The sequence below is a fragment of the Pezoporus occidentalis genome, unplaced genomic scaffold (assembly GCF_034315485.1).
Source record: "Pezoporus occidentalis ecotype Australia unplaced genomic scaffold, CSIRO_AGI_Poc_V1 ctg44, whole genome shotgun sequence".
Lineage (NCBI taxonomy): Eukaryota > Metazoa > Chordata > Aves > Psittaciformes > Psittacidae > Pezoporus > Pezoporus occidentalis.
The window spans coordinates 3,310,666-3,329,515 of record NW_026915769.1 but is presented as its reverse complement, the minus strand read 5'-3'; the positions used below and the strand labels follow the sequence as shown (position 1 = coordinate 3,329,515).

General features: G+C 40.5%; 1 protein-coding gene across 2 annotated transcripts; it reads right to left on the bottom strand.

The window, feature by feature from the left end:
- Positions 1 to 4,174: 4,174 nt before the first annotated feature.
- Positions 4,175 to 18,490, bottom strand: NUP50 (nucleoporin 50). 2 transcript variants are annotated; one of them, XR_009967827.1, is made up of 9 exons: positions 18,212 to 18,490; positions 15,413 to 15,491; positions 14,187 to 14,270; positions 11,201 to 11,402; positions 9,232 to 9,892; positions 7,864 to 7,941; positions 6,679 to 6,797; positions 5,207 to 5,316; positions 4,420 to 4,556 (listed from the first exon to the last, which is right to left on the bottom strand). XR_009967827.1 is itself a non-coding variant. In XM_062634914.1 (8 exons), exons 2-8 carry the CDS (start codon positions 15,479 to 15,481, stop codon positions 4,354 to 4,356), a joined length of 1,413 nt encoding a protein of 470 aa, XP_062490898.1. In that variant the 5' UTR covers positions 15,482 to 15,491; positions 18,212 to 18,487; the 3' UTR covers positions 4,175 to 4,353. The 2 variants fall into 2 exon arrangements, 1 of the variants encoding a protein (XP_062490898.1); XM_062634914.1 differs by lacking the exon at positions 5,207 to 5,316 and having other exon boundaries at positions 4,175 to 4,556; positions 7,864 to 7,939; positions 9,233 to 9,892; positions 18,212 to 18,487.
- Between the last annotated feature and the right edge of the window lie 360 nt (positions 18,491 to 18,850).

Genomic DNA, 18,850 nt, shown 5'->3' with positions numbered 1-18,850 from the left:
GCAAGATCCACACTTGTCATGACAAGTCTGTTTCTATTTTATTCTTATTGCTTGGTTGATTTGGGATACTTTTGCTGGAGTTTTTTGTCAAACTATCACAAACCAATGAAGAGAAGACTCATGTTGTGGCCTGGCTTTTAGGCTAGATCTAAAGTGAATTCTGTGTCGTTAATCAGGCAAACACCGATTAATATTGCTCTTAGATCTTTCAGTATTCAAGCAGAGGGACTCTTGGTGGCTGTTCTCAAGAGTCATTCTCTTAGCCCGTAAGAACTAGTTTTCTTCTGTCTAGTCAGAGGCAGCCCTGCCTCCGAGATGACTCTGCTCAGTGGCCTGGCAAGAAGCCTTGCTGCTGAACTGGCTTTTTGCAGTTTAAGAGGTCTTAAAGCAGCCTGGGGAAGGGGCAGAGTAGGACATTGCTGCTTTTACCAGTGCTAAGGCCACGCACAGGGTTTTCTAGGCAAAGAGCTCACCTGCAAGCAACTGACTGTAAAATTCATTTTATTAATGCAGTGTTACACACTCAGAGTGAAAGCGATCCACACGAGACACTCATCTCTTATTCTTTTATTCACATTTTCCATGGATTTTTGTACACTTCCTCAATGTATCAGAACTAGTGAAAACATTGTTACATGACAAGTCAAACTTAAGTATCCTCTGAAAACTTCAGAGCAGTTTGAAATCTATTAACAGATAGTCACATTCAGTATTTTCATTGGATTTGTACGAGCTCATGCCACTTTAAGTTGTTTAATGTCAGGTAATCTCTGCACACAGGCACCAGCTACAAACTTTCAGCAAATGCAAACAAGTTAAGGCATCAGAAAGAAAGTCTTTAAGGACATTTTAAATGTTACAGTGCTGCACAGGGAGCTAAGTTCTTAATAGTAAAGTGTACCTCCTAATGGGTTTATGTTCTAAAAGATGTTCATTTGAGCTGTAAATTTAACTTTCACATTCATCATCCAAAAGGGATTATAGGAACACACTGTTGTGCTCCCACACAGATAATTTTAAGTACGTTACAAAAGAATCCCTGCGTATAGCAATTTAGTATCCTAAAATAAAATGTAAACCAACTGTAATAATCTCCCTTACAGATGATTCTGAGAATTACAGGAAGCAGAAATCATGATTTTTCTGGTTTGGTGAGGTGAGAGATTTCTGAGCAGCTGAAACTTCAAAATTACATCAGAAGGAAGAACGCATGATCCACGAGACACTCCTCCACCTATGTACAGCTCAAACTGTGAAGGCATCGATGCAGATGAGGGAGGAAACTGGAATCTTTAACATCAGGTATCCTATATCCAGCTGTTACATACATTAAGTATCTACCAAGATACAGGAATGTCTCACTGAGTTGGAATTCTGATCACAGTTCCTACCTTGTATAGCATGTGACACTGTTATGAAGGCATCAGCGTATTAATTTTTATGCTTTCCTCTAACTTTATTAATTAATTAATTAATTAAGCCTTTATTTCTATTTAATAATCTCTGGTCTTTTACAGTATTGATACAGTTGAATATTTCTTCAGTAGAAAGTGAAGCATCATCAGCAATTTGTTTTAGTCGAAGTACTGGCGCAGGTTGTGTTTTATAATTAAACAAGTGAGAAGCATGTGACTGACTCTTCCTGTGTGATATAGTGGCAGGGTTACTATTAATTATGTTGATTTGCAGTAAAATTCTTCCCTGTTCTTTTAGTGGCAACTTTCCCTGTGTAAAATGTTTGGTATCACATGTTCATGCATATATTTGATTTTCTCATTTACATGAGATTCCAGTTACATACCTGCTCCTATCTCTACCCATAAATATGTACAGTGCTAAAGAATGAAGGTGTCTCATCATTTCTTTCCCACCTCTAACAGAAGCTGTTATTTGCTACCATAGGTATTGTAAGGTTTAACTTTTCCAACACAATTTATTATTCTTCATTACGCTGTGCTCACCCTCAGAATGTCCACCCTTGGAAACAGGAGAGATGCACGAGCCATTATTCAGTTTGCCAGCTTTAGAACTGGGCCCAAGGTGCATGCAAAACACCAAAACTGCCTCACTGTGGAGGCAAACTAAGGATACTGAGGAAGTTGGTTGTCTCTCAGTTGCTTTAGACAGTTGCTCCATGCTTCAGTGGATGAAGAAAATTACACATCTATGAGCTGTCAGCAGTAAACAAAAACCCAAGACCATTTATACAACCTCTACAGTTGCTCTTTGGGGGATGCATAAGAAATTCTCCTACAACATCCAGCACCTTATAGTCCATAAATCCTTCTGCATGGAGGCATGTTTAAGACACTACAGCCAGAAGACAAATGCAAAACTAACTGAGCCCTTGGCCATTAAACCTGAGCCTGTAATAAACTTTCAGGCAACGTTCTGCTTTTTGTTCACACAACTACCAGGTATGTCTTCAGCTTCTGGCCTCCACTATAAGTATCAGCAAGATTTTTTCATACTTTTTTATTTATTTTTTTTTAAGAAAGGACATTATTTTGAAGACACTAATGTCACTTTTAAGGGGTAAGTACTGAGCCACATGAAAGAGAAAGGCACCAGTTTGTACTTCAAATATTTGAAATGGTATTTGAGCTCCCTTTACACTTGAGTGTTAAAATGCAATTCCTGTGACTTAAGTAAGTGTAGCTGAAATGCGAGCAAAGGCTTTTGTTTCTGAACTTTGGTCAAGATCCTAGAGTTTTTTTCCTCCTTATAGTTAAGGGGGGAGAGAGAAGGGGAAAAGCCATAACCTGAATTGTGCAGTGAATTAAGAGTAAAGGCAGCCCTTTCTTCCCCCAGGGAGCAGTGGGAAGCAGGTACCATGCGCTGTGTTTAGTCAAATGGTGCTACTACTTTTTCCCCACCACAGGATGCCACTCTTGTAGATTCCCAGGTTCCCTGCAAGAATTGCATCACAGAATCATGCTTTTATCTTTTTTTAAGGAATGGGATTTTTCCCTCCATGCCCACAGTAACCTGAGGCAGGTTGTCATGTTTCTTCTATTTCCCCAGACCTGAGAACAGTTAAAGTTTAACATTAAACATCTAGCTCTTATATAGTTCCCAGAGCAGGAAGTGAAAAAAAAATCCTTTCTTAGGGAAGGAGCTTCCAGCAAACAAGATGTGAAAAGGAAAAGGATTAAGTAACCACATATGGTCTGATAAAGTTGAGATGGAAGCAGAGACCAGAAAGATGTTCTGACCAACAAGGTACTACCACATGGTTAATTTTAACACAGCTGAAAACTAAGTTGTAGATTAAGCCAGTGCTCCCTACTTACAGAAAATTTGTCCTAAACCTGTGAACTACTGCTTTATTTAATGTAACACAGTAAAGCACTGAAGTTTTAGGGCACAGGGAAAAATAATGACTGACACACACATCTGTACATGTATCTCCTGGTAATGGCCAGAGGCAATATAAAGACCTGTAAAAATCCTGAAATTCATTTGTGAAAAGAGCTACCTTCAGAAAAGTACCAGTAGCAAGACAAGTACACCGTTGACAACTCTGCCTCTGCTGGGTTTCAGCTGTAGCCCAAGGGACTAGGGAAGAACTCCTCCAGAGACCAAAATGGAAGTGCAACCCTTTGCCTCAACTTGTCACGAGTCAGGGAATGCCAGCTGTGGTTGTGGTCCAAGATAAACAATCTTCCAGTTGTCTGCTTGTACTATTGCACATCTTTAGCTTGTTGCTACAGTAAGAACAGAACTGACAGTTCTCTAAGAAACACTACTGTCAACAAGACTACACAAGCAAGTTTTCTTTTAAATAGCTAGAGACGCAGTCTCAAGAGTCTCAAAAGCACACAAGTCTGTAAAACACAGTACAATATATAGTATCGTTGCTGTTGGGGTGCACTGTTGTCACAGAGTTTGAAAACTTAGTCTTACCAGAATACTACAGACCAGTTAAAACTAAAAATCTGGAGTCTAGAAACAGTTTCAACAGTTATACTTCAGCATCCTCCCTTCTGGAGAGGCAGGTGTTGCATTGCACTGCAGTCTGTGAGGAAGCTTGGGTACCATATTTTTGCAGTCTGATTTCAGTCCATTCAGTCAAATTGACCAGTGTTAAAAACAGGCTTCAGTTTAAATCGTGCTTTATCCCCAAGAGGTCCTACATTTAGATACTGAAAAATGAGGGAGCACAGTCCAACACTTGTGTTCTATTAAAGCTTTTATTACCTAGGTTAGCTTTTCCTCACAAAATTTTGCCAGAATCCCTATAACAGTTCTTAATATCAGAGTAAAGAATTAAGTGTTCAAGTGAACTTATGGAAAGAAAAAAGAGCAGCAGCGGTTTGGCAATAATTCCTCACATTACTGACTAAAACTTATTTAAGCCTCCTTTTTCTCCAGTAAGATTTTGTGCAACTCATCTGCATCCTCACTTGTTTTCACCCTTATTAACATAGTGACAGGAACAGCTGGGTTCTTCTCATCAATTGGTGGGTTAGGAACACAAACTATAAGAACATTATTCTTCCCGGTTCTTGTACACGGCATCTTAGGTGGAATTAGAACATTCAACAGTATGTTTCCTGTGTATGAGGAGGGGAAAAAAAAATATAATTAGCAATTCTTCAGCTTTTATTGCAGGACAGATGTTAGTATAATTACTAAATAGGGACTTACATTTATACTTGGAAAGAAGGCAATTCACAAAGATCAGGTGTACTTGTCTTACTCTTCCCTAAGTATCTGCTCATGGCCACTGTTCTCATAGATTTCTTTCCTCATGAGGAAAGAGGAAATCTCTGAAAATACTGTGTCCTCCTTTTTTTAAAGGGAGAACTCTGAAGAAAATCAAGTGATAGCAGGGACACACAGGAAAAAGGGAAGGGGACAAGGAAGAAGCAGCAAAGGAGGAATCCAATCACAGTGCTTAGCTGATGCTTATGCAAGTTACTCATTCTGACCATCACGCAGAGCTCATAAGCAGAAGCAAGAAGTTAGCTTTAACACACACAGACACATTAATGTAATATTGGACAAACTGTGGTAGAGTAAGTACTTTATATCATCAAATTGTACAACACATCTGATGTGGTCTACCACCAGGTTACTAACAGCAGCTCTACGTAAACTTGTTAAATTACATAGTTTGAGAGCTTCAGTATTAGTGGTCTATTAAAATAGTTGCAAACAAACTCAAATCTGCTTCCACGGAAGATGCACACAGTTTGTAAACCTGGTAAATAGTTCAGAACACGGTAGTAGTGTTTAGGGGAAAGTCAGTCTTCGCCTTCCTTTGCAGTTCAGTTTTTCAACACAGTGAGATTTTAGGAAAGGATTACAGCACTGTGTGAAGATAGCAAAAAGGAAAGTGTGCATCACTATGACTGCAGCAGCTTCTAGAAACCAATGCTTGGAAGCACCAAGCTGAAACGTCTTTAAGTGTGTGAGCTGAAGAAAACAGGAAAGATTTCCTAATACAGCACCTGAGATGAAGGCAAATGGAATGTAAATCAACATCATGGAAAGCAGCATCAGCTGAGTGAAAAATCCAGACTTGCATTACAGACTAGGTAACTTGGAGAAATAAAATTTTCACCTGCTGTATTCAACACATTCAAATGCCCAGGGAGAAGCTGAAAGCGCTGACAACTGTCAACATCTGCCTTTAGTGTTATTGCTGTGAATTGCTCTTTTCTGCCAAACCTCTCCACTGAAAGCGTTAATGATTCAGAAGTGACTAGCACAGAAGTCTCAATCTCACCAGACCCCTGCAGAGACTTCGCTAGAGTACATTATAAACTGAAAGTGAGGTAAGACGTACCCATGGCCTGCAGTGCAGCATGGCTTTAATACTGAGGTCTACTGTAAGCACCATGTTTATTCTCTTTTATAGAAATAGGATTTGTCAAGTGCATGTGAACCCCACATACCAGTGTGTTCCAATCAGGTACTGAAATACAGCAACATTTCTCAACGATGATTACCAAATCATTGATTTTGCACAGTTTGAGTGTGTGAACACTCAACATTACTCTTGGAAAAAAACCTGTAACCTATCAAGTCCCGCTAAAAGCAAAGAAAAGGTTGGGTTTTTTCCTCTTTAATTAGCTGTATGTATTGATGTTCATCTCAAAAGTTCTCTGAAGAACTATCACACTATGGGTTACTCCACCATTTGTGATCCAGCTGAAGTTAGCTGAAACAGAGTTCAACAGTTGGACTTCGGCATGCAGTAAGAGAATGTATATAGCAAAATCCCGCATGTCTGACCTATATAATGCCCCCCTTTACCATTAGCTACAGTGTCGTGTCTACCCATATGGCCAACAATTTACATATTCAGGATGAATGGCAGACAAATGACAGCTGGCCTGCACCTCAGCACAAACCTTTTTCCTCTTCATTCTCACCCCCCATTATATGTTACTTGGAGACCTTAAACTACACTTCAAGGCACTTAAGTCAGGGATGGAGAAAAGCTATTAAAAAAGGTGGGGGGGGGAAGGAATACCATAACCTTTTGCTTCCTCATGTTACTTCATGTGCTGTGTTTTCTAGGGACATCCAATTGCTTGTTCAGTACTTGAAATTACTAAAAATAAAGTTCAAAGGTTTTCACCTATCAAGTCTATTATGCTGTGTAACCCTAATGACAGGCAGAGAATTTCACATTCCAAGACTTGCTACTAGAAGAAACTGACTTACCTAAATTGGTGTCTGCTCGGACCAGGAGTTGAGTTTTTTCATTTCCTGCTGGTTTTAAATGTAATGTTCCTACACCTTTTTCTTTAAATTCATTATCCTTTTTGTAAAACAGTTTGCATCTGTGCAAAAAGAAAAAAAAAACACCTTTTTTGTGGTAATATGTAGAATACAAAGACGTCTCCCAAATACACACAGACTGTATGTATGAATCCGATTCCCAGAAGTCAATAGTGTAACAATAATCAGGACTGAACAAGCTGCAAGTAGCATAGATCTCTGTTCCCCTTGACCTTATTGCAAGTGCTAACAGATAATACTTCCAGATCAGAAAGAGGAAGTTGATTGTTTCTTTCAGTAGCAAAATGACAAACATGTTACTTTCAGGGAAAAGCAGAATGCACAGCAATCTGTACTCAGGGTCTATAAGCAGTAATAACTGTGAGCTACTGTTTAAAAACACAAATTACAAAGCCATAAGCACTTGCTGTATTACTCTGGAGCTATAATAAGACTTTTATGGAAAATTTAAAAATGTTTTGGAAGTGAAACTAACAAATCTAATGCCATACTTCACAAATGAGCATGTACTTTCTCTCAGATAAAGCAGGAATTTGTAGAAGGCCAAATTCTGTGCTAAGTGTGAAGCAGATAAGCAGTTACTTGGTCTACTGAACATGCTTTGAAAACCTGCTTCTAGTAGGGCTAGTCTCATTTTGAACTTAAAAGTACAACTCATTCACTCCTTCATACAACAATCAGCATTTTCTGATGAAAGAGTCTTATCTCAGGCTATGCAAATAGCTGAGCACCTGACTGGTTTTTCAGAAGTACGATTCATTTCTGTGGTACAAGCCCTACAATTTAAACTTACAAAACCTGAAGGCAGAAACATCTTCATTTGTTAAACACTGACTGTAAGCGGAACACAAGCTACTATAGTGCTATGTCCAAGCTATACAACTGTTTTAGTAAGATCTTACACGTTTTTATCTGTAATTAACTTTTTTACAAGTAGAACTTCATATTCTATATGGCTTCCTAACAAACTTTATTAACTAAGAAGTCAAGAACATATATACCATTAATTACACACATTGCAGTGGTGAACAACAACAATACGCAAGTATGTAAGTTTTATTTTCCAAGTTAGAATTCCATTCACCGGTCTAAGTCAAAGTTACTTACTTCTTTGAGTAGAAAGCATCATCCTCCTTTATTTCATTAACAATGACTTTTGGTGGCTCTTCTTCCTCCTCTTCTCCTTTAAATAAAAAAAGATATGTTATATTGTGAGTATATAATATGAAAGTATTTTTCGCACTGTATTAGAATTAGCTTATTCATGTTGTATTTGACATACGCATGTGTGGCCTGTAAGTGATTGCCAAAGCATGTTTAGGTCAACGAGGGCTCTGAAACAGCTACAGTCTTATTTTCGTTCAGCCACGCACCTCAAGCAACTTTATGCTCATCTTCAGTTTAAATGGCATGAAAAAAACCAACCCCCACCAAAGAGTCAAACCCATAAATACAAAGCTTAACAAGTCCAGCTGAAGTCAAAACCTTCTGTCAGGGAGAAAGTTATAAAATTTCAAAGAATAGTCTCTACAAATGGGTCCAAGTAAAGCATTAATAAATACTTCCAAACAGCCAGGTTTAATTTCGGGGAAAGGAATTAATTGCAGTAATGACAGCAAAGAGATTGTGGCAGGATTATGCCCTTCAAGTCCCCTGACTGCTAGGATTTCTATCAGCTTACTGTTCACAGATGAGATAATGAGTTAAAACTGTCAAGTAGTATGTAAATTTATTTGCCTTACAGTCTATGAAGTAAGATGTATGAAGTTGTTCTATACCTTATCCATTTTACGGAGGGGATATCTTGATACACCTATTAGGAAAAGCAGCAGGATTGAAATATCCTGCAGGCTCAAAGAGGAACATACCAGTTGCTTTAAAATCTCATAATTTCAAGTCTTGTATTCAGCTAAAGAATTATATTATATTACAGAAAGTACAAATCTGACTTTTTACAAGGGCATGTAGGAATAGGACAAAGAGGAATGGTTTTAAACTGGAAGAGGGGAGATACAGATTAGACATTAGGAAGACATTCTTCACTATGAGGATTGTGAGGTACTGGAACAGGTTTCTCAGAGAAGCTGTGGCTGCCCCACCCTAAAGTGTTCAAGGCCAGGTTGTATGGGCTTTGAGCAACCTGGTATAACAGAAGGTGTCCCTCCCCATGGCAGGGGGGTTGGAACTAGATGATATTTAAGGTCCCTCCTGACCTAAACCATGCTATGATTCTGTGATAAAGGTTTTTATCACAGATTTTGTGATACAAAACATGTATCATATCACATATAGTTCTAGTATTACTTAAACAGGAGGCAAAGCCGAGCTATTTCCAGACTGGCAGTACAGTTTTGCACCTTTAAATTCAAGACAATTACAATCTAGCTCAACTTAGTATTATTTCATTTATGTAGTATTCTTAAGTCATATATATTCACAGGTTACCATGAAAGTCATAAGTTTAAATAGAATTTACCTTTATCATCACTATTGCCACTTTCTGTCTGAGCTTCCAATACATTGGTGGATACTGCAGTGACAGACTTAGCCTGGTTTGCATCTTTTCCAAACAAACCTGAATTCCCAGGAGAAAATGAAAAACTACTGAGTGTTCCTGAACCAAGGGAACCTAAAACAGAACTGTCGACACTCTTGCCAAAATTAAACGAGACTGTTGATGTAGCTCCTGACGATGGGTCTTTTCTTTCTGATGCAGCTTCAGGTTTTTTGTCCAAGGTATCCTCAGTTTTGTTGTTAAACAAAAACGTTGATCCTTGCTGTAGCTTTGCATTCCCAAATGCAGAAACAGACTGAGCGCCAGGTGTCTTGTTGCTTTCATTTTCAGAGCCACTATCGCTACTGCTTCCATGTTGCTGTTCAATATTTGCTAAGTACTTCTCATAGTCTCTAAAGATGGGTGTCAGGTCACACAGTGGGTTTGTGTTTACATGCTTAACTATCCAGTCACGCACGGAACAGTTTAAACCTGCTAACTGTTTGTGGTAAACACTAGAGCTACAAACTTTACTCTGAACATAGCCAGATGATGATGGTTGATTGCCACCATTAGTTTTTGGGCTTGCAGCCTTTTTCTCGGTAAATGCAGTAGTAGTGGGACCATTTGACATTGTGGATCCTGTCAGAAGGAAAAACAAGGGTTAGAACACTTTTTTTCCACAGAAAACAAGGTTCTCATAAAAGTCTAACTAATGTTCTCTGTATTTCTTTATCAAATCACTCATTCTTGCTGTTATATACCTCTCCTGGATCACAAGACTATGTACCAGGTATTGCTGTACAAATAAACAGTGCTGTGAAGCAGACCTAAGCTCACCAAGTTTAGAAAAGTTAGTCCAGGGCTAGACAAAATAAATGGAGCACATCTACTATGTATTAAAAAAAAAAAAATCTTGTATAGAATACCATTTAAAAAAAAAAGACAAGTTTAATATTTCACCAAAACCTCCAAAATATTAATTCGAGCTTTACCAAGCCCTAACAGTCATTAAAACAAAATATTCCCTTATCTCTTGCTACTCATACTTTGTAAAACTCTGAACACACTAGCCCATGATTTTGCACATCTTCAAGTGGTTTGCATATAAAAACCGTAATAAGCAAATTAAGAAAATCCTCATTAAAGTTTCTCCTAATTTAGTTGAACTCACTGAAATTTAATTTACTCTAAACTTCAAACTCCACCATTTCTATTCTGTGACATGTTTAACATTTCTGCATCTCCGACACAGAGGGATAGAACTAATACTCTTTTACGACTATCAAAACATGACACCAGAGCCAGACTTGCCAGAATAGTTCAAGTATCTTGAAATGTAACAGATAAAATTCTAGTTAGACTATTTGCAATATAAGCTGTACAGGTTATATTGCAAGGTTGTTATCTTAGAAGGTTAAGATTTTAGCTATGCAGCATATATTTACCAAGAACTGCAAAAAACACAGAAACAAAACCTTAAAAACAAAAACAAACAAACAAACAAAAAAAAAACCAAACACCAATCACACAAAGAATCTGTCCTACTAAATGGGCATTTCCAGTTTGCTGCCTTTTTTATTTCCAATTGAATTCAGAAAATTAGAGCAATTATTTAAGTGGAACATGTTATCAGCTCTTTTATACTATTTGGAGAATGTCTTATGCCAGTGTCTTCCAGTCTCATTTGTGCCTATATAGCTTTTGCCTCTGGTTATCAGAGCAAACACAGTTTTAGTTTCCACCTCTTAAAATTGCATGCATTTGATAACTTGTCTCTCCAGCAGTCTAAATCATTTTAAGAAACTTAAAAGGAGGAATAAAGTCTCAAAACCTTAAAACAGAACTACAGGGTTGTCTCTATTTGGGTTTTTTTTCACTATTAAAAGAACCCTGCAGATTTTATGGCTGAAAGTTTTTGATAAAGGTATATGCTTATTCAAAACTTACCAAATGCTGATTGCGTTTGTGTTTCAGAACTGGTCTTTAAACTGCTGAAAGAAGGAGTGCTAGTGACACTACTGCTTCCATTAGACAACCCTTCTAAAGGCTTTATTCCTGCACCATTACCAAATCCGCTGAAGCCACTTCCTCCTTTTCCAGAAGGCAATACAAAGCCTTTAAAACCTTTAAAAGCTCCTCCACTTTCAGACTGGGGAGAGAAAAAATACAGAAGACAGACTGTTACATACATCTTCTCCATGGAAATCCTATGCCCATTTGATATTCCTTTTATTATTACCCTGGTTCAGTGTGTCATTTCGGTGCATTATTCCAAGTCAGCCATGTAAGCAAAGTTATATGCTTCCTTGTGACACATATTGCTACTATTTTTAAAGGACTCAGATGTTTGGTATGAAAATAAACCAGATCTAGGAAGTGGCTATAAAAGAGTTATTCAGAGCAGAGGATGTGTTTGACTACCTATTTAGGCATTCATAGCATCTTGTTTTCTTTAAATAATTACACAGCAATATAATTGCAGGCTTATTTTCAGCAATAGATAGCATTTACAATCACAATTTGAGTCCAACTCTTTAAGCTACTCATCAAAACCAGCATACTTTGTAGTCACCTATGTAACGTTTGTGATTTGCCCAGAACACTCCAATGTGGCTGATGGGAGAAGCAAAGACAAGACTGCAGTCGATAACATAGGCATGCTTTCTGCAGCCTTTTCATTACCTAGTTCTGATAACTCTTCATAACCAGATGCTTTTAGGGCACAGTTTCTTGCATGCTTTTAAAAGATGCAGTGTGATTTAGACATAAATAGGCATTGCCACTTTTACATACTACATATAATGTCTTTTGAGGTAATGAGCACATTATTACTGGAAGTGAACTTCTGATGTCTCTGAAAAGCCATCAGAGGAAAAGGAGAATCACTTCTGAGTTTCATCTGCTTTTGCCACTGAAGAAATAGCAAACCTTACCCATTTCAGGTTCTGCTCCAGTATCCTGCCTTCTGGGCATGGGCTTTTTGCTTTACTCTGTGCTTTACTTTTTCCAGTGCAGTCCTGTTTCTCACTTCTAGGTAGCTATTTTTACTTTGTGTCTCTCTGATCTTTGTGTCTCCGAGTCCTACCTACATCTCCAGACGTTCAAGTTAAACTGCAGTCGTCTTTTTCTTTGCAGCATTCTGCTTGCCTCATCAGGAACGTAAATAAAGTTCAAGCTTACCTTTCTGTAAGGGTTTCACTGGTTACTAATGCAACCTCAGCTGTCCTGCCATCTCTTCTGCTTTTTAGACTTTGCCCAGCCTATTGTCCTGGTGTTGGCTGAGGTAATTTTCTTCCCTCTTTTTGTTATCTCCCCTTTTATTACTATTATTACATTTTAATTATTAAACTATTCACATCTCAACCTATGGGTTTTACCTTCTCCCCTGCTCCAGTTCTCCTCCCCATCCCACCATGGGGGGGAAAGCCAGGCTGTACAGTACTTAGCTGCCGTCTGGGCTTAAAACCACAACACATCCTGGCTCTTCTTCCAGCTTTGATCTCTTAACTGCTGACTCCCAGCCTCCTGTCTATTTCTTCTACAATCATCTGGTTGACTTTCTCAGCCAGTTCTGTTTTTCCTATTCCATTTGCCCCACGTCCCTCCTGCTTAAGTTGTAGTTTATTTCTTGCATAACCTCTTCCCAGTGCAGTCCTTTAACTGCATCCTCTATCACACTAGTGGCTATAATCGTTATAGGCAGAAGTGGGCCAAGACAGCTTCCTCATTTACACTGCCTGGACAAGAGAAGGGAAATCAAACGCACTGGAGAAAACCATCTAGCCCCCTAATTGTACGTCATCCCATTCAATCCAAAAGCAATTTAAGTTACAGGTAAAGTTTCTGTCCTATCTGTATCATGGTGCATACCTTGTCCAAAGAATGTTTCACAGAAAGTTACATGATCAGGGGGCTGGAGGACCTCCTGTACAGAGATAGGCTGAGAAAGTTGGGGCTGTTCAACCTGGAGAAGGGAAGGCTGTGTGCCAACCTCATAGCAGCCTTCCAGTATCTGAAGGGTGCCTATAAGGATCCTGGGGAGGCACCCTTCATTAGGGACTGTAGTGACAGAACAAGGGGTAATGGGTTAAAACTTAAACAGGGGAAGTTTAGGTTAGACATACGGAGGAAATTCTTTCCTGTTAGGGTGGTGAGGCACTGGAATGGGTTTCCCAAGGAAGCTGGGAATGCTCCATCCCTGGTGGTGGTCAAGCCAGGTGAGACAGAGCTTGGGTGACATGGTTTAGCGTCCCTGCCTATGGCAGGGGTTGGAACTTGGTGATCTTAAGGTCCTTTCCAACCCTAACTATTCTATGATTTTATATACCACAAAGCATCTCTCAGGGATTTTGGAAGAACTACAATTTGGTTGGACTGGGTTAATACTTTCACAAGGACTAAACCTGTAACAAAGACCAACTTCCTTTCAATTCTCAATTTGTTACTGCAAAGAGTAGGTGGCACCAAAACTCTTAATATGGGGAGGGGGAAGTTCCAGCATTCTTAACAAAAGACATGGTTTTTATTCTTAGAACAGCTTTGTATTTTGGCTTTTATTTATAGCCTCTGAGGCATCCCCCAGCCCTCCAGTATGGATTAACTTTCAATTGCTAAGCTTCCATCTCTGCAAAGAATGAACTGGAGCAGTTCAAATGCTATTTTACTCGTATGTAGATGGCACTGTCTAAAACACTCTGCATTTATACTTAAAAAATACACACTTCTCTTCACCCAGTCTAATACTAGTATTACTCATGTTTTCCTTCTAGCTTTACTCTTTCTATGCAACAGTAAGCTGACTAGTTGCATATACTTTCCAAACGACAGCTTTATACAGTATTACTACAAGCCCAAATAAGTAAAAACCTGAGCACAGATATCACATTTAGCAACTGAGTCAAGCTACAACAGTAATGCTCAGTGATTACATTACCTCTGATCCAACATTTCGTCGCTTTGCTTTTTTAATAGCTCTGTTCTTCAGGACTTCTTCGCTAGCTACTGAGAATGTCCCCACCTTTAAGAGAAAGTTATGAAATCGTTACTGAAATTCTCTGAATGCATAAACTCATCATAGTCTGAAGAGATGGCAGAGATCAGTTTTGTAACACAACTGTAACACTGCTCCCAAACAAGTAAGGGAAGTTAATAAAAAAAAAACCAGCACACCCAGAAAATGCAACTAATGCCAGCTACTTCGGCATTAGCTGATTCTTTCAAAACTCTGCCTTTATTGTTCTAAATTACACTTCCCTTCATGCAATCTCAATCTTATTACAGTAAGTAGCTCAAGAATTCCCCCCCCCCCAAAAGCTGTAAGATATCTTTGCTGAAGGTAATCTATCAGTACTGCGTTGTTACAATCTTCAGTTTGGAGAAGGTACATTGAGATGTATGCTATAAGTCAATGTCCTGCAGTCCACTGTAGTTCAAGTACTAGAAAAGGCAGCTAATGACTAATTACTTCTTACCCTGTAATAAATGAGGAAATTAAGTTTGCTTACACTCAAATTTCTGGAAGAGTACTGTCAGTTTTCTTTCTCACATTTTACAAGCTTAAATATTTAACACTTTTAGTAGCACAGTCTGTGTAGAGATAATACATCAGACATAAGTAAGTGACATTAAATGTGAAAATCTCCTTTTTACAATCAGATGAAACAGATCATTTGACTGTTTGCTTAAATCCCCCTGGCTATGTAGCTAAGCACTCAATGTTAACATAGTTCTGAAATTAACTATTACTGACCTTAAAAAAAAAAAAAAGACATGAAAAATATTTATTTCAAGAAATCTCAAAACCACTTATTATCTTAACAAATACCCATCGTGCATCTGAAGAGTTCAAAAGCATTATCCATTTTAACAAGCCTGGGGTTCCCTTTAGAAATGTAAAGTTCCTTTCACCTGGCTGCTGATGTCATTTTAACTGTTAAAAGCCGTTTTGCCATATGGTCTGCATGTATTGGAAACTTCATTGGAGGAAAAAAAAACAAAAAAAAACCAAAACCAACAACCCCACTTCTATAAAATTATCTTTAACTGCTACACTTTTAATCAATTTCACTGGATTTCACACACAAGATTAAGTAGCACATGTAAAATAACTACCCTCCTACCCGCAGGGTTGGTATGAGGGGAGTCTAATGTATCTCTTACCTCCTCAGCTTCATCCTCCTGATCCCAGTTTCTGTCAGTCAGTTCCTTCTCTGCAATTCGCTTTGCCATTTTTCCACACCTGTGTGCAAAAAAAACAAAAAAAAAAACAAAAATGCACAGAATCAATTGCACAGAAATTAAATTGAAAGCAACAGTAGAACAGTGGAGTTTTAATTGGAACAAATAATGGGAATTGGAGTTAATACAGAAGTAGGTCAAAGTTGGAATGGCAGTTAAAAACCACATGTTTCTAACAACTATTGTGTCAACAAGAAACAGCACTTAAGATTCAAGTTATAGTGATAAATTCTTTGTGATCTTAAGTTTAACCAATAACACAAACACGCAGTTCAATGACGGAATAAGGTTTCTCCAGCAGCAATGCTGACTAGAGAAATTACTTTCAGTCCCATAATTCATATATCTGGTCACCACTTACTCTGTTGGGCTGCAAACAAAAGACCCCAAAATATGGGGAGGGAAAAATCTGGTTTAAATATTCCATATTCAACTCCTTCTTGTCTCAATACCCATGTAAATTTTTTTTTGTAAAATTATTACAAATATATCAGATTATATTTCCTCTAAAGGACATATAAAGCATATCATAGATTTTGGAGCAATTACTGTAAGCAGTCAATCATCATTTTGCTAGTTATCTCTGCAGTGTAAAGGAAAACAACTTTGAGGAAACAATGTCCATAACAGTTCTGAGTTCCATTTTACCAAAATGCAACCTGTCAGCTGTATACAAAACAAAGACGGGCTCTAGCTATCCTATTTTGTACCTGGAAGGCAAGCAAACACATCACTCAGATTTTATATGCAAAAAAGTTTATTTTTAATAACCATGCTTATATCTGGTAGTTTGACTATTACTATTCATCTAAATTTGAAAACCTTACAAAGAAGAGATGCAGTTCTGTAGTAATTTAAGTCTCAAGCAAGCACACAAGTTAGAACTCTTCATAAAAACCCTTTCGGGTTTATGATTAAGACCTGACCAGATTAAGAAAATATCTACACATAGTTGAATTTCAGAACCTAAAACGATCAAACTACACAGTTACAGAATATCTTGTTTAGCTGGTGAAATATTTTAAATAGAACAGTAAATCTTTGCATGACTGCTGTGCAGCTGGATTAGGCATCAAAGTCATGAATTTTGGTCTGACACACTTCACAAATAAGGTCAAGTTATTAGGATCTTTCCACGTACAGTGACAAAAGACTGTTCTGTGTAAACACTTTAAATCACCCCAGTCCACACCATCCTGAAAGTAGAGGTCTAACCATGCCCTGCCTTACTCTCTGCAGACTGGAGGACCCACTTATATACATATTTATTTTAAAGTCATACTGGCTCCTCAGTCCAGAGGAAGACAAGACTGCATCTCTCTGGTAGGAGACAGAGCTCAAAGGCTAGTAACACCTGGAATTACACCATAGGATTCCGTGGAAGATAAAATTACCACTCTCAATCCGCCCACTTGAGCATGACATGAACATTAACTACAAAGCCTGTTCTCCACTCACAGAAAAGGGGTAAGCCTGTTGGCCTTGCCTCCAAGTACTTTGCACCTACATGTGTTTACACAATTGCTCTACATTAATACTAACAACAGGATCTAATATCTCTGAGGACAGGAGCAAGAGAATCACAGATATCTTTTCTAACCTCTGAAACAAGAAGCAACACAAAATCACCTCTACCTGACATTCACAACCTTAAAGGAGTTTTAGCAGCAAATGTTCTGTACAGGTTGAGATACTGAGAAACAGCTCTATAAAAAAAAGCCAAACAAAATCCACAATACAGATTTTTGCTGAACTACCCAAATCCACCTAGTAACTACAGCTGCCCTATTTAATGCAAGCGTTTGAGAAGAAGACTTAATTTACCATTTGCATTCCACAGTATCACCTGTAAAGCTAGAAAACATGCGTTACTGGAGCGCCCAACCTAAGCCGGACACCGGCCGAAGTCTCTGCTACCTCCTCATACTTGCAAGACCTGAGGCGTGCGATGCGGCGATGCAGAACGCCGCAGACGCTTTTCGGTCCCGGCTGCCTAGAAGAGCAGGAAACGCCTGTGGCTTTTCGGGTGCGCAAGAGCGGCGGAAGCCGGGCTGCCGCCTGGCAGCTCCGCCACGTTTCCCCTATCCTGTGAGAATCTTCGGGTTTCGGCTTTCGACTTTTAACATACTTAAGTCCCGCTCACTTCCTCACCACGGGCCTAGCTGCGGCCCCCTGTAACACTCGAATTTCCACACACACCACCCCTCACACACACACCCCGCACACGCACTACAGAGCACCTCGGTGATTTTTAAGCGCTTTGATGTACTGCTGCCTTCAACCGTGGTCCAACTGCCCATAACGCCACGGCCCCTCAGCACCGCCAACCAGGCCCCGGGGAGCCGCTCCAAGGGAGAACTCCCTTCCTCCCCGCCGCCCCAACCTTTCCGTTTGCGGCCCGCGGGTGACATTTGAGGCTAGACCCTCTCTTCTTCTCACCCCAGACACGCGTTCTTCTCTCCTCTCCTGACAGACGCGATGCCCGTGGCCGGCCCGAGAGGACAGGCCAGCGGGGCGAAGTACACCCGTTCAGGCGCCTTGGGGGAGGCGCCAACCCACCGGGAACGGTCGCGACCTCCCTCCAGGGACGCCGGCCCTAACCACGCCACCCAGGCCGACAGCCGGCCTCAGCCCTAGAGTGGCGAGCCGCATGCCGCCTCTGCGCTCAGGCAAGGCGGGCGAGCCGGGGAGCAAAGAAAGGAAGAGAGAGCTGACACTTACCCTCACGGGGCACCCCGTTACGGGCGCGGGGCCGAGCAGACGGCTTTCCAAGGGCCGAGGTTGCGTCGGATAGGAGATGGAGTGTGGTCGCAGGATACCCGGGCTCGGAGCCCTCTCACCATCCCCCGGGCGGGGTCTCAACCTCCGCAGCTCACCCGTATCGCTCCACCTGGTGTCAAGCCACCGCCATTTTGTCCCTCCTGGATGCGGGAAGAAACGCGTTTAAACAGCAGAGCGCCGCCGGCCGCCGCGGTGCTCACCGCACATGCGCACCCCCTCCAGCGGCCGGAGGGAGGTGCTAGGCCGTGGGTCACGTGACTGCAACTGCCCAATGGGCGGGCGCGTCTCGCCAACAGCCGCGGGATCGCGCATGCTCGTTGTGGAACGCGTGGGTGTCGCGCCAGGCGTTCGAATTCCCGTCAGGCGGGCCGGTGTGAGGTGGGGCCGCTGTGGTGCTGCGCCGCCTGCATGAGGCTGCGCATGGCGGCCCACGGGAGTCCAAACGAGGCGTGTCCGGCACGGAAGCGCTCGTCCCGCCACAACCGTCCGCCGCTTTTGCCCGGGCGGGAGCGGCTGCTGCTGATTCACGGAGCAGGGCCGGCTCCAGGCTGGCCTGCGGCGGGAGATGGAGCTGTGTGC